Source organism: Diadema setosum, chromosome 2 (genome assembly GCF_964275005.1).
Source record: "Diadema setosum chromosome 2, eeDiaSeto1, whole genome shotgun sequence".
NCBI classification, from domain to species: domain Eukaryota; kingdom Metazoa; phylum Echinodermata; class Echinoidea; order Diadematoida; family Diadematidae; genus Diadema; species Diadema setosum.
The window spans coordinates 25,008,193-25,023,189 of NC_092686.1; the positions used below are offsets into that span (position 1 = coordinate 25,008,193).

General features: G+C 37.4%; 1 protein-coding gene across 1 annotated transcript in view; it reads right to left on the bottom strand.

Moving 5' to 3' along the window:
* LOC140241162 (uncharacterized) overlaps positions 1 to 12,768 on the bottom strand; it is a 30,124-nt gene extending 17,356 nt beyond the window's left edge. Inside the window, exons 1-7 of the mRNA XM_072320926.1 lie at positions 12,566 to 12,768; positions 8,747 to 9,097; positions 6,963 to 7,352; positions 6,080 to 6,466; positions 3,424 to 3,795; positions 963 to 1,079; positions 179 to 292 (exon numbers count right to left, since the gene is read on the bottom strand). Coding sequence (XP_072177027.1) covers positions 179 to 292; positions 963 to 1,079; positions 3,424 to 3,795; positions 6,080 to 6,466; positions 6,963 to 7,352; positions 8,747 to 9,097; positions 12,566 to 12,641 — 1,807 coding nt within the window. The 5' untranslated portion in view covers positions 12,642 to 12,768. The remainder of the gene's footprint in view (positions 1 to 178; positions 293 to 962; positions 1,080 to 3,423; positions 3,796 to 6,079; positions 6,467 to 6,962; positions 7,353 to 8,746; positions 9,098 to 12,565) is intronic.
* Between the last annotated feature and the right edge of the window lie 2,229 nt (positions 12,769 to 14,997).

The following is a 14,997-nucleotide window of genomic DNA, read 5'->3' on the forward strand; positions in this document are numbered from 1 at the left end:
ATCTTGACTTTCTATAGAAGCGGAATGTGTTGTTCTGCAAAGAAACTGGACGATCCCTCAGGTTCTATTCATCACAACCTCGGAAATCAAATGCGCCATTACCAAAGATAACTGAAGTAAGTCACTGAAATTGGAAATACCAATCATCGTAAGTAAGCACAAGATTAATGTACAGTACCTGAGTCGCAGTCATTCCCGGTGTAGCCATCAACACAAGTGCACCTATATCCAGTCTCGAACGTGGTGCAAGTAGCGCCATTTTGGCACGGCTCTGACAAACATGCATCTTGCACTAAAATGATAAACGTACACACAATGACACAATGAAAAGTTTACTTTAGAAAGGGGAAAAAAGTGTTTTATTCATGAATACCTTCGCCCCACTGTCACTTAGATAAAAGAGTTACATCTTCGTAACCTCACGAAGTATCTTTATGCAGTGTTGTTGCTTTCGATTATTCATTATGATCAGGTTAAGGGAGGCATTTTAGAAGATGCACTTATTATGATCAGGTTAAGGGAGGCATTTTAGAAGACGCACTTCTTTTATTGATATCAAGGAACAAAAAGTAAATACATTGTCAAATTCAGAATGGTAATCAGACGCAACAATGAATGACAAATGCAAGAGTATATGAAACCAAAAATTCGAAAAGACTTATATGCATAATCATATTTCTCACTTTACTTTAAAAAAATCATGACTTCAAATTCAAGTTTGAGCACTCTAAACATAACCCCCAAAATATGAATTGGAATTGTATATGACCAAGAGGCTAATCTAGAATATGCAGGTCATTCTTCCTACCGATAATTATTCACGCTGTTCAAAGTGTAAAATGATAATATATTTGGTCTAGAGACATGGTGATGCGAGCTAAACAGAAGAAAGCTCCTTCACAGAAGCCAATTTATGATAGTTGTGATAGATAAAGTGAAAACAAGCTTTACATTACACTTACAAAAGCTGCATGTGTCCCCTTCATACCCCGCAGGGCAACTGCACTTAATTACACCGGGAGCAACATCCTGACAGGTTGCTCCATTTTGACAAGGTGCATCAGCGCAACTAGCAGAGCCTGCGTAAAAAAGGAAGCACATAATCAACGCACATATTGTATACTGAAAGACGTATATATATATATATATATATATATATATATATGTGTATATATATATATATATATGCGCAAGCCAATAAAAAAGAAGAAGAAGAAGATATGAAACAAAATCTCTTTCCGGTTATGCAGGATTCGAACGTATATGCTCCTTTCAAACTGATATCTATAATGACTTTCCCTCTTTCCATGATTATATTGGCTACAAAAAAAAGACCTAAATTTGTGTCACACACTTACTTTTTTTTCTTTCAAGTTTACATTCAAAATCTGCCAAGAAAATTCATCAAAACAATTATTTTGGAGGGCCTCCTTTCTATGGAGCCCACCATAAGCGCAAAATGATTAATACTTCCGTCTCTGTAGCTCGGCCAACATTTTTCTTTAATCTGTGTATTTCCAACTTCGCACACTATCTAAGCATTTTGATTTCCCACCATCGGGATACAACTATAGATGATTGCATCTTTGCAAATTGTTCCCATTATATAGATCAGACTAATCGCCAAATTTGATCCGCTAAAGGTTGCGGGAGTGCTATACTTTATCACATTATAGAGAGCAAAGTCGCTAATTCCCCAAATCAAGGAGGTTTACAAAATCCTAGTCGTCATGCATGGTTGTCCTTTCTTACGTAGGAGGTTGTCTTGCTTTGTGGCACAGAACAATATTCTTAAAATTACCTCAGTCTTGTGAACGAGCCATTTCACGTGTGACACCTCATGATGTACAAAGTTCAAGTATCAGCGGCATGAATATGGCTGGTACACAAACATTCTCTTCGCACCCAACTTCCTCTTTCAACCAATAGCTGCGATCTTTATGTAAATAGCGAAATAACAGATATCAGTCCACACTTCTGTAGTAGTTGATGAAGAGTAATCACGATAATGAGTACTGTTATCTGTAATAGCTCAACCTGCCTACATGAAACATTCTGCATGAGTTGGAAAAGTAGATTTTACAATACTGAAAAAAAAAAAAATGTACTGCAAAATTACTGACAAGGACAAGGTTTACAGTGCGAAGTCATTTTAGATTTAAAAATAATCCCCACAGTTTACCCGAGAGGTATTTTTCCGTCAGCAATCAATGGTAACACAACCGTTCATACTATACCCTTTGCCTTGGGCAGAGGCAATTTTTCTTCCCAGTAAGCAGAATTTCCCACGATAAAGTGTGTTGATATTTTCTATTGAATGTAGTACATTTGCAAAGCAATGTTTATAGCAATGGCACGCAAAAAAAAAAAGTATCATCTTAACACTCAAGTAGTCATTACAGATGACACTGCTTTCGTTCCATACTTTTGAGCATGGATATACGTTATATCCATGGACAAAACGGGATGGACTTTTCGAAGACAATGCGGTGGAACGGAATAGACAAACGTCAGTTCGTGCTTGCCGTGGATGCCGTGTCAGATTTTTACACTGTCCCCCCCCCCCCCCCAAAAAAAAAAAAAAAAAAATGTTACGGCAGTCCCGGTTCTAACAAGAAACCTTGCAGGCAGTGATATAATGAGTTAACGCAACAAAACGCGACTTCACGTTATAGGCCGTAACAAAACTTGGAGGCGGTCCGATGAGTGGAAAGCGACCGAAAATATTATGCAGTTTAGCTTTGCTTTACCGGACGCCGTGAGAGCAGCGTCTGATAGCTATGTTCACCGGAGCGAGGACTGGAACGAACAAGACTAGAATACGAGAAAGGAAAAACAGGAGAATATCCCATTTACCCACGGCGCACTACGTTTTGAGCGAATGGGACTGCAGTTGTCGCCGGGAACATAAATTAGGGTTAACGTATACCATTAGAGTGCAATTATGCAACTTACAATACATGTAGAAGGTTAATGCTTGATTTTAAACAGAACAGTATAATGACAAAATTACGATTGAATGCAATGATATCTACAGAGAAAGATAATGAGGGTTGACGTGTGGTGACTACAGCGATGGGTTGTTATGGTATACACGTTTTACAACCTGTAAAACCCATTAGAATATTCTGTAACTCTATTCTGTAACTACTCGTGATCCCCAAAAAAGTATTATTATATGTAATTTTATTATTGCTAGGAACAAGACTGTTCAATGGTTTGTAATGTATATTTTTCAAGTTTTTATGGAAATCAGTGAACGACTGGTTGCCCCAGTTCTATGTTTACTGTTGCCAAAGAAGCATATGAAGTCACGCTAACTTGTGAAAAGTGTGAAAACAAGAATAAGTTGGGAGCAGAAAATGCATCTTTGTGAAATCCACATTGATAATGTGACATTTCCGGCATCTTTTGGAAACTTACGTAATACGCTCGTTGCATTGAAATGTATTCCTCTTAAAGCTGTTTCACAATTTGAAACAAGTTCTATGGTCATACGACGCGTATTTTGCACGATGTTCGCCGGTAATGTTGATCCCCCTCCTTGCCAAACTGGATTCGGCGACTCCATGATGGAGACGATCAGTTCGTCCTGATCTCTGATGTCGAAATCGACGAACACCAGCTCGATGTCGGCGAGAGTGTCGACGTTGTCCATGATCCATTTCACATTGATCTCTCCCGTTGGTAGCGAGGGGTAACCAGGTGTGGTGAGCACTGCCGTGGTCGAGCTGTCTTTTAGGGTGGCCGAGATACCGAGGGACGGGATTGGCACACTGTCTGGTAAAAATTGCCCTTCGTGTATACACGAAAAGGAAACGCGAAATGTGGCGTGTAGTGACTATTATTTGAATGAGGAAAAAAGCGCATTACTATTGAGTAATCATTATTCTGTATTGTCACTATACAGAAGTGAATGATTTTCTTTTTGCTGCATTTGAACATCTTTCTTACTTCATTCAACATCTTACGTGACCTTCAAAATGAATCGTTATTCTCATCATGATCATCATAATGTGTTTGCTCTCTTCATTTTGTATCTTTATTTTCGTTTTGATAGTTATATCTTTTAAATCATCAATCTGCATAATAACTATTTTCTTCTTCATGTGTCAATATCATATAGACGTTTTTAACATTCAATTTGAAACACAGTACAAGTAGTGTACTTTTTTAATGGATACAGATTTACTTTGAAAGCTCCTACCATGAACTTATTTGCGTATATGCGAATTTTGATATTCAGAATAAGCTGGCGATAGGTTAAGACGAAGTTGAATAACCATTGCCAAAAATGGATGCGCAGTCGATGAATCACAATGCGCAATGCGAAACCGGTTGCCAAATCAGGTACTCTCCGAAAATTTAAAAAAAGAAAAATGAATCATGATATTTCGATGCATGAGCGGATTTGGCGAAAATGATTGCTTCTAAAACGCAATATTGTTAAGACCAAAAAACAAACAAACAACAAAACAACAACAACAACAACAACAATAACAATGACATTGGCAGGGAAACCCAAGATACGGAGCCGAAACTGTCGTAGAGACAGTCGAAGTTCTAATTCACAGATTTCTTTGCTGAAGTTTTGATAGGAGATAGGAATCCCCCCAAAAGAGCTTACTCTTTACATTGTTCTGCATGAGCAATATCACTGAAAGGAAAGTAAACAAAGAAACGAAAGCACAAGGGCAAACACAAAATCAAATAGTTATACATTTGCTGCAGTGTCAGTCATTTTCCCGCCATAGATTCTCTCATTTTCTCTTCAGTACATTTTAAAATGTATAGGCTTATATATACAATTTCAAGTGGGAGCTCAGCCGTAGAAAGGCAATGGCCTCAGCTGGCTCCTCCACATCCTCTCTTTGAATTTCATTTTTTTTTTTCTCTCGATACGTGTAGTATCTTTTTTTTTTCTTGAGAGTACATTCCAATGTAATCCAATGTTTCTGTTTTTACCTTTGTTTTTTTACTGTGGAAATAAATGAAATGAAATGAAATAGTGCTATTCGGCAATTTCCTTCGCATAAGCAAAGATTAATTACATGTTTGGTTTTGTATCAAATAACAACTTAACACAAGGGTAGTCATCTTTATAGGATTGCTTTATTTTATACTGTTTTCAATAGTTAAAAGTAAAGCTTAGAAACTTATCTTTCATTAAATGATTCGATGATATATGATTTCTGATAACAACAAATCAATGCACTTAATTAGCATGTTATTAAGGTGGTAAATTATATTTAAAATTAATAGTTACTCCAGAAAGAGAGAGAGAAAGAAAGAGAGAGAGAGAGAGACAAACTATCCTTTCAATCGTTTTATGCGATATATTTCGATGCTAGCATCCTATTTGAGAATAGCATTTTCACTTTACCTCAGAATATATTCCGGGGGCGAAAAGTGCAAAGATTAACAACTTCAAGTTAAACTAACGGAAAAACCAAAACCGTGGTGATGATACGTTATGCGAATACACGAATAAGTATCATGTATGTATTATGTATTATGAGTGGTTGGAAAAAATCACTCAGGGAACGTGCCGTTAACAAAACAACAACAACAACAAAACAAACGACAACATAAGGTAACAGTTAATAGTTCAGTACTTACGAATATCATAATCAAGCAGAATGCTTTTGAAATTCACGCGCATATTGATATCTATAGTGGTAGTATGGATGCAGCCATTTCTAATAACGTAATCAGAATATGTGACAAGTTTCACAAGAATACGAGGCCAGATGCATAAGAATACCAGACAAGTTTCAGCATATATAATTATTATTATTTACATGAGTGTTTTGAAGCGTGTGACTAAACAAAAGCCTATTTTTATTAGTTTAAATATTTGCATGAATATTTCTTATGAAGGCGTACCAAACATTCAAGAGAAATTGGTTATATTACCCATAAGAAAGCAACACAAAAAATGGTTGTTATTGATTGATAAGTGTGTGTGTGGGTGTGTGTGTGTTAAGTGATTTGTGTGTAGTCAGGATATGTCAGCAATGACAATATATATGATAACAACATGAAGGCAATAATGACCATGATTGTTTTTTTCTTTTACCTGTTGCGCTTCCTTCCATTAACACTCCTGTCTCTAGGTCATTCCTGCTCTTAATATTGACCGTCAGCTCTCCATTCGGTGAGATCGACGTCAATGGAAATTGATAATCCGTGGCTATGACTGCATTGTCGATGGTCGCAAGAATAATAGTCTCCTCGCCTTCCGTAGTGTACACGCTCATATCCCCATCGTGTTCGTAGGCCAGAAACTCGAGTTTTGCGCGCTGCGCGCTGTTGCTGCGGAATTTCATGATGCACTGGTATCTGACGTCAGAGACCGTATGGCCGAAGAAAGGTGTAGCGATCTTCAGTGACCGGGATTCCTCGAGCGTTATTTCTGGGTTGCAGGAGGGCAGGACGCTTCCATTGTTGCTTAGAGAAAATGAGTCTGTTAATGAGGCAAACACATATTTCTGTAAAATATATAGTAATTGTTGTCAATTAATGTAATTGTTAATGAATAATAGCTTTTGACGCTGTTAGTAATGGACATATCATTAATACATCCACTTGGCAACATGAAATAAAGGTAAATAGATGTCATTTCTGTGCTTCTTGGTTTTTTTTTTTTTTAACATTTATTACAACCTTTTGTCTGCAGAGCATAGATTTCGTTCGGGACACCCCCAAATAAACCCATCTCAACTTCATCGGCATCTTATACAAGATAAATTTATTGCATCTTGAAAAAAAAAGCGTCATCAGCAAAGCTTCACCAATAATCATGTGGTTATATGCCTTAACCAAATGAAAATATGCCAAGAAAATAATCTGAAGACGAAAATATTTTTTTTTTTAAAGAATGTGCATGATAGTCTGTAAGAGTGGGTTATAGTAATAGTAAAACTGCAGTTGGCAGTAATAAACTATTTGCTGAGACTCACCGGCAAGGGAAATGTTGACGACCATGCCAGTACCGAGGGTATGCACACTTCTGACCCAATAATGTAACCACACCAATTCGCCGTAAGAGTACCAGGTGGTGGTAGTGGTCGAAGGAAGACTTCCGGTCATGCTGACCCAAGTCCCAGCGTCGTCGTTCGTGTCATAGATATTAATTTGCGGGCCACTGCCGGCGTCCATGCTGATAAGGTCGATCCTAAGCCAATCGGTCGGGTTTGGAGCAAAGAAATACCAGTTGAGATCGATGTCGGCTGTGGTTACAGAGGAGAGGTCGGTGCTGTGCAGCATCAGGGAGGGAAGAGATGCTGAGAGCGAGAACGTACCTCCACCGGCCAGCAAACGATCGTCCGAAACTGCAACAAGTACGTCATCTGTAAAGGAAATTAGTTCATTGATGAGGACATGCTTTGCGCAGTACACGTGCAGTATGGAGACACTGTGATCTGGAATTTGACATATTTCCCTACAGTATGTAATTGATATTTTAAATAAGAAGGAAAAAAACAAGAGTTAAAGTAACTCCACACTATGTTTAAATTACCTATGGAGGAAAATCATGCAAACAGGATGGTACATATAGGAATAAGCAGCACCGGACCTAAACGAAGAAAGGCATATCATTTCAAAATTTTCATCGGGCCTATGTTCTCACAGAAGGGTGATGCATTGTATTAATTCAATTCAATTCAATTCGAAGTTTATTTCATTTTTTCGACAAAACATATAAGTTACACTTCTTTTGACAACAGAGACTAAGGTAAACAGAACATTATGTATCGAAGAGAATGTAATGTGATGGTGGCCGGTCTCACGCATTTCCATTAAACTACAAATTTAGTCATTATCACCACTAAACTTCCTTTTCGATTAAAAAAAAAAGAACCACGACAACTTGGGTCAATTGTATCACTTCCTTATGTCTTGATAATCCTATTAACAGAATTTAGAATGCATGCGACTATTAGAAACACTTGAGATAATATTTCAGTTGAATAATACTCGAAGTTGTGGTCTTGTAATTGTATATTCTTTTTCTTCTATTTTATGTCTTAAATGGAACACATTTTAGATTTTCTCGAAAAGAACATCTTTTCATTATTATACTTCATCAAACTGACTTAATAAAAACAGCCTTCCAAAACAAAACAAAAAACAACACTTTGACTCTCTTTGGGATTATACAGAACGTAATTAGGATACATAAAGAGAACTCGGAGAGCATAAGATAACTTCTGAAGAATGATGCATGTGCGTGTGTGTTAGTGCCCATGATGGACAAATGTTCCAGGAGGATAAAGATTATACAGTGTTTATTATATACTAGGGCATGGAAAGTAATGTGGACATGCCCACGGAGAACATAAGATAACTTTTGAAGAATGGTGTGTGTGTGTGTGTGTGTGTGTGTGTGTGTGTATGTGTGTCTGTGTGTCTGTGAGTGTGCGTGGCCAGTGTTCCAGGAGGACAAAGATCATACATACAGTGTAGCTAGGGGATGGAAAGTAATGTGGACATGCCCACGAAACATACACCATCGACCAAGACACATTGGATAACGCCTTCCTTTCGATGGGATACCTTTGTAAACGCATAAATCTTACAAATCCAAATATTTGGTGAAGCATTCATTTGCGTATGGCTTGACACCGTTCAAATTTCAATTGCCATCACGTGCCATGAAATATATCTGTATATTTCACGATTGATATGACTCGCTTTTATATACTATAAGTACAATACAACTGATTTTTAGTGAAGTACATACCTAAGTAATGGAAATCCACTTCCATAGATGTTTGGCGGCTGCTCCCGCCACACTTAGCAAACGTCAAAGTCATCGTATTGGGCAGGGTCACAAAGACGGGATCAAGCAGGATGAAGATGTTGGAGATGACAACTACAGACTTGTCTCTCGCCATTTCTCGAATCTCCATCTCGTCATTACCGGGAATGCGAAGGGAGACGAAAGTTGCCCGAACGATCCCGGAAAAAGTCGAGGATATACTCCAAGAACAGCTGGTGCAAGAGTTCGACCCATCGTACACAATGTTCTCGTGACTATGCGTTGGACCGAGGGTTATGTTGCTCCCACATGCATTCGCGCTCCCCTGATCGTCTGTAGGTGAATGCATGGACAACGAAGAAAATATTATACCGACGGAGAGGCAAGACATTATGGTTAGTCATTTAGATCTACGGAAAAAATCAACCTGTCAGCAAATCATATTTAGTGAAACCTCGCTCCAGTATAATAATACCAACAGAACGAATTAAAAAAAAAAAGAATTCGACAAACATACAAAAGCCATCTACAATGCTCTGATAGTGGATTATCTCCCGAAAGTAGATAGTGGATTATCTCCCGAAAGAACACACTTTCAAAGTCTTTCTTTTTAATAAAAAGAAAACATGGTTATGAGGTACTTTGCCTCTGAAGTGCAAGGTCTACAAAGCTAGTGCAATTCTAGCTTGCATTTACCATGTTTACGCTTCACTGTGCCGGTTTTACCTTCTCTGTAGCATTTGATGTTTAGTGAACGTTTGTCTACGCCTTCTGTTAACTGTTAGCTTTCTGTAATATTGCTGTATGTAATCATCATATGGGTGTTTTGTTCTTAATTTTACTTGACTGATTTGCTCATTGTTCTGTTGCATTTTTGTGTTTGCTTTTGTTGGAGTTGAGACATTGTATTCACGGCCTCTCTGAAAAAGAGCCTTACCTGGCTGATCGAGGGCATTTTTCTCGTGCTCAAATGAAAGAAAACAAACAAAGAAACAATACAAAAAACAATATTGGTAACCGTCACAAGATGTGCAAGTTTGATAGGAAAGTGGTGAGGTCATGGCCTCAAAACAATTTCTTTCAAATAACTTGAAAGAAGTTGTCTTCCCCATAAAAAGTCGCAAAGGCAAAGAAATTAAGCATCCGTGCTAAGGAAGAGAGTTCTACGTGTAATGGTTCCTGAATTATCAACAAAGTTCGAATCAATTTTGATGTGTAGCTACAGTCGCAGGTATCACCGTTTATCAGAAACCTGTTAACTTCATATTTCTTTTAAGACCGATCCATTTTCTCACAGATTTTGAGAACTTTTTTTTTAAAACTTTTATGGTTATTCGACTCTTCTCATCAGAGTCAACTTGAACTCATGACATGCATGATGAAAGTCACAAGTATTTCAAAATTTCAGAGAATGGTTTCATGTCCCAGGAAAAAAAAAAAGGCGCGAAAGTGGAAATTGTAACCGACTGACAGCGAAAAAAAAAAATGACGTGATTTTGCTATTGTTTATAACAATATTAGATATTTTACACTATTCTTTACTCTTTTTTTCAACCACATCTCTGGAAGGCGCGACCTGTTTCCCAGAATATGTCATCCAACTCAATAACATTCGAAGTTCAGTATACTGGTTTACAGACTTCTCAAACTGTATGCTTCCCATAAGTTCAATGTATAAGTACACATCTTTCAGGTTACATCAGTCATAACAGTTTAAGAAATTCCCTGACCAGTGGTGGATCCAAGCGGGGGAGGGCGGGCGCATCAGAAGCGCAACCCCCTTCAATTTTTATTACAATAAAACAAATGAATATAGAAAATTGCGTTCTGAAACCTCCACCCCTTTTTTTCCCCGATAAAACCCGGAAGTGGCACGAGGAACGAAAATTGCATGGGAGGCTCTTTTGTTTTTTCTTTTGTTTTTTGTTTTGCTTTTCAGCTGATTAAACCCGGAAGTGGCACCATTTTATTTGCGCCCCCCCCCCCCGTCTAATAAACAGCGGTATATTATGATGCTGAAAAAATACAATCCGTTGACCATACGCCTTGATGAGGGCAATGAAAGAAAGAGAGAGAGAGAGAGAGAGAGAGAAATCCTGAATAATCTGATTTCGAATTCACAACACATACATACACGAAAGAATTATGTAAAAGGACTATTAAAATATAGAAGCTTGGAGAGCTAATATCCAGCGTCACAATTTGCAAGCCATTCACTTGTGATTCGTTAGTCACATACTTAAATTGATCATCATTTTTGGCAGATAAGTTTCAATAAAATGGTTAAAAATTCTCACTTGAAATCAACGCTTATAGAGGATGACAGAAATGTTGTTTGTTTGTTTGTTTTGCACCATCGATTTCATGATATCGATTCTTTTGACCTTAAGGTGTTGATTCAAGTTTGATATAAAGGGACTCGTCACATTAATATTGCCATGGAAACATCTTGAAAGACTTGAATGATCATTCAGCACTTATCCGATCCTCCAATCAATTCAAAGCTTTATAAAAGGGCACGAAATTGTTTAGATCTAAATCCCAATAGAAATATATTCCCCAAAAAGAACAGGAAATCGATCTGAGAATAAGAGAAAGAAAATCAACAATTCAAAATATGGCAATTATACAACTGGTTTGTGTGTATGTGTGTCCTCGACTATCTATACCGAATATAAAATTCTGTATGTTTGTAAGTGATACTATACTCGTTGATATCACCATTCAAAGACAGGAGAAAGATAAGTGAAAACGAAATGCAACTGGAAAGTTTTGACAGTTGTGGTCACCCGAGAGTATGACACTGTCAATGTCATGTCATTTCATTTATCAAGTTTCCACAAAACCTAAATAGAAATGCTTACAAACAGAAATTGTTTATGACATCGCTAAGCTACCGTATACCGTTTTAATGGTTTTCGACCCTGACGAATAATGTCACTGATGTCTATTCATTTTCATTAGAGAAGCCCTGTCACAATGGATCAGTTTAAAGGCATAATTTCCCATTTGCGGATGAAACAAAAACCCAGCATTAGTGATTTAAAATAGTTCTAAAATGCGAGTTGAGTATAGAAACAACTACTGTAAAAATTTGAATCCGTATAATCGATGTTAAGTATTGTTAAATACACAACATGTGAACAATAGTTATAATAAAATGTTTCCAGATTAAACCGTTTACAGCTATGGTTTATTGAGAAAAATACTGATATCTCCTTATATTGTAAGCTTTATTGTGAAAATGTTATATGGTAGAATGTTTTTTGATACAACAGACCTACACATATTTATGCATCAAAACAAAATTAAATATGATATCTTGATTTTTTTTTTAAATCGCTGCTCCCAAAGGTAAACAAGACCTTTAAGATATTGCACATTTCCATCAACACACTCACGCACAAAATTGAGAACTTCCTTCATTTCAAGAAAATTCCACTTCAGTTCTTCTTTCGACACTTCGAACAGAAAGAAAGGGCCGGGTGCTACCTCAACCGGTAGGCCTATGTTGATCAAGACGAGTTGCAATATTTCATGTTCAAAGACCATTTAAAGTTGTGCGAATCATATTAACTCATGAGATCTTAATTTTGATCAGAAAGACAGGAATCTTCATTGACGTCGATAATCATTTGAATAAAAAACCCGAAAATAAAGTCACATGGTGGGACGAATTATCAATTCACTTCTTCTGGCGACTTTATTTCCAGTTTCTTTTTAAATTCAAATATCAGTCTTGTACTTCGACTGGATGAATGAGATGAATTTACATCAGTCTTCTTCGATGTCTATACTTACAAAATAAGATGTGGAGGACACACAGGATTAATTGGGCTCGCACGAGCAGGCTTTTGTCGACGATTCTTAGCTCCATTGCCCGATGCGTCAAGCACAGTAAAGTTCCACCATTTTGTGACGGAGGGTAAGCATGCACTCTCAGCCGTTTGACGACACCAACATTACTCGTGACTGATTCGCCTCAACTTCCACTGATGGGAAACACAGACCATATGGGATAGTGTCGAGGGTTGATGAGGGGGGTTTTTACTGCGTGAGGATGTAAGGCAGAGGGCAAATCAAAGTATTAGGGACAATATTGTCCTCAATGTTTGTAGCTGGGGCTGATGACAGTTTATACGATTCGCCCCTTATGGCAGTGTACATAGTAAACATAGTGGAAGCCATCCACCGCTGCCTCAATGACCGATCAATGACGTCATCACATTGGGGATTTTGAAATATCGTTTAGTGTACATAATTCTCATCTTTATACCGATTTCTTTTCCTCTCTCTCTTTCTTTTTGGTGACAATTTCCGCAATGTCCCTGATATAATCAACCTCTACACAATTGTGATTGCCAAATGTAATGGGATTTGTTTGCTTGAACTTACTATTCCGTTAAATCTACAAATTATTGAAACGAATTTGGTTCACCGTGCGTGTTCTAACAGTGAAACAGGATGTTTAAAGTCTAACTGCTGATTATAATTCGTTTAGATTTTTTCAAGCTCCTATCAGAGAGGACATCATCATAAATAACGCTATCTTTCGTCAAAACAAATAAAAAAATAAATGGCCGTACATTACATGCAATATTTGAGAGAGTTACAAGGGAGAACGGACGAAGGTAACTGCTTTATTGTTTATTATGGTCTCACTAGAGAGGGCGTTAAAAAATTGAAATGCTCAAAGTCCGTGGCATTTGAAGTTATTGATGAGTGCGTGCATGGAACTTCGTGGAAGGGGAATTTCCCTTTAACCCCCCTCATACACTTATAGTCTTTCTTGTGATGCTGGTCAACAAACAGATTATAGCACTTAGACACGATGAAAACACTTCACTTTACTGGTAGCATGCTTGATATTACAGTCATAAAAAACGCATTTTCGTGGAACGTGTATATTAATCAATTTAATTGATTACCATTTCTTTTCTTTTTCTTTTTTTTTTTTGGCGTGTGCGTGGCGTGAATGTGGGGATGGGAGTTATCTAGGGTTTTTTCCTCCTTATCAACCAACACGTACAGGGTCAAAAACACAGGAAAACAAATTGACGCACCATTCAATAGTACAATTTACAGTTATAGTATACGGCTTATGACAAAATATTGCGAAATGTACCGTGTTTCCAAGCGCATGAGGAATTACAATCCATTTGTCGTTATTGTTAAATGTACTAGCCCACATTTGCAAACCCACGAAAATCAAAACTGCATAAAACAGGTCCAATATGACTTCAAGTACAAGTTATAACAGTAACATACCTCACCTGTCGCTCTTTGTCTATACCATTCGATAAAAGAGAGAAAAATCATCGTTTTAAAATCAATTTTCAAACCGAGTCAACCCGACCCAAAATCGAATTACGAGCGCGGGCTATAGCTACGTACATTGTACATGTAACACGTACGTGGACCGGAGCTAGCGAGCGTTATACGCATGCATACGGATTACGGTGCATTTTCATTTATTTTTATGAAAGTAATGGACTAATTGGAACTGCAATCATACCCAAACTCCATGCTAACTATGAGACCAATTGCTGCAGGTTTACAAATGTGGGCTAATACCTTTAAGAAACTACTAGGAATATACATGCAGCAGCCATAAGTCGAAATCATTAACATGAGTATCACATGCATGTGCATGAATCATTGTATGAAATGTTCTGTATAGTACGATGTCTATTTGCGTTAATTGGTAATTCATTTTCTTCTGTGATTTCCATTATACGAATACAATAAGCCAGTTCGGAGTTTTATCTCATGGCACATTGATACCAATGACCTTTCTTCTTCTCAGTCGGTTAGGGGCACTTCATTCGTTTTCAGAGCGACATAATGCATAAGCAGAAGAAAGGTCATACGTACCAAAAGGCATGTGGGTTTTTAAATTCACTGGGAGAAGCATTTGTAATGTAATGATTATTCATGTAATCCTTATAAATGCTTCTTGCCAGGACATCCACTTGACAACAAACACTTTGACAAAAGTGGTATTTGGCAATATCAATAGAAAAAGATTGTTAATGCATTCAATGCAAAATAATGAAATGGATGTAATTGACGGATCATTCTGGTCATCTGGTCTACGTAAGTTCATTCTTTGTTTGAACAGGATCAATGATTTCCATAAATTGTTATGTAAAGTTTATGCATTATGTTGCTCTAAAACGATTGAAGTGCCCCTAACCGACTGAGAAAAAGGGAAGATCATTCGGACCAATGTG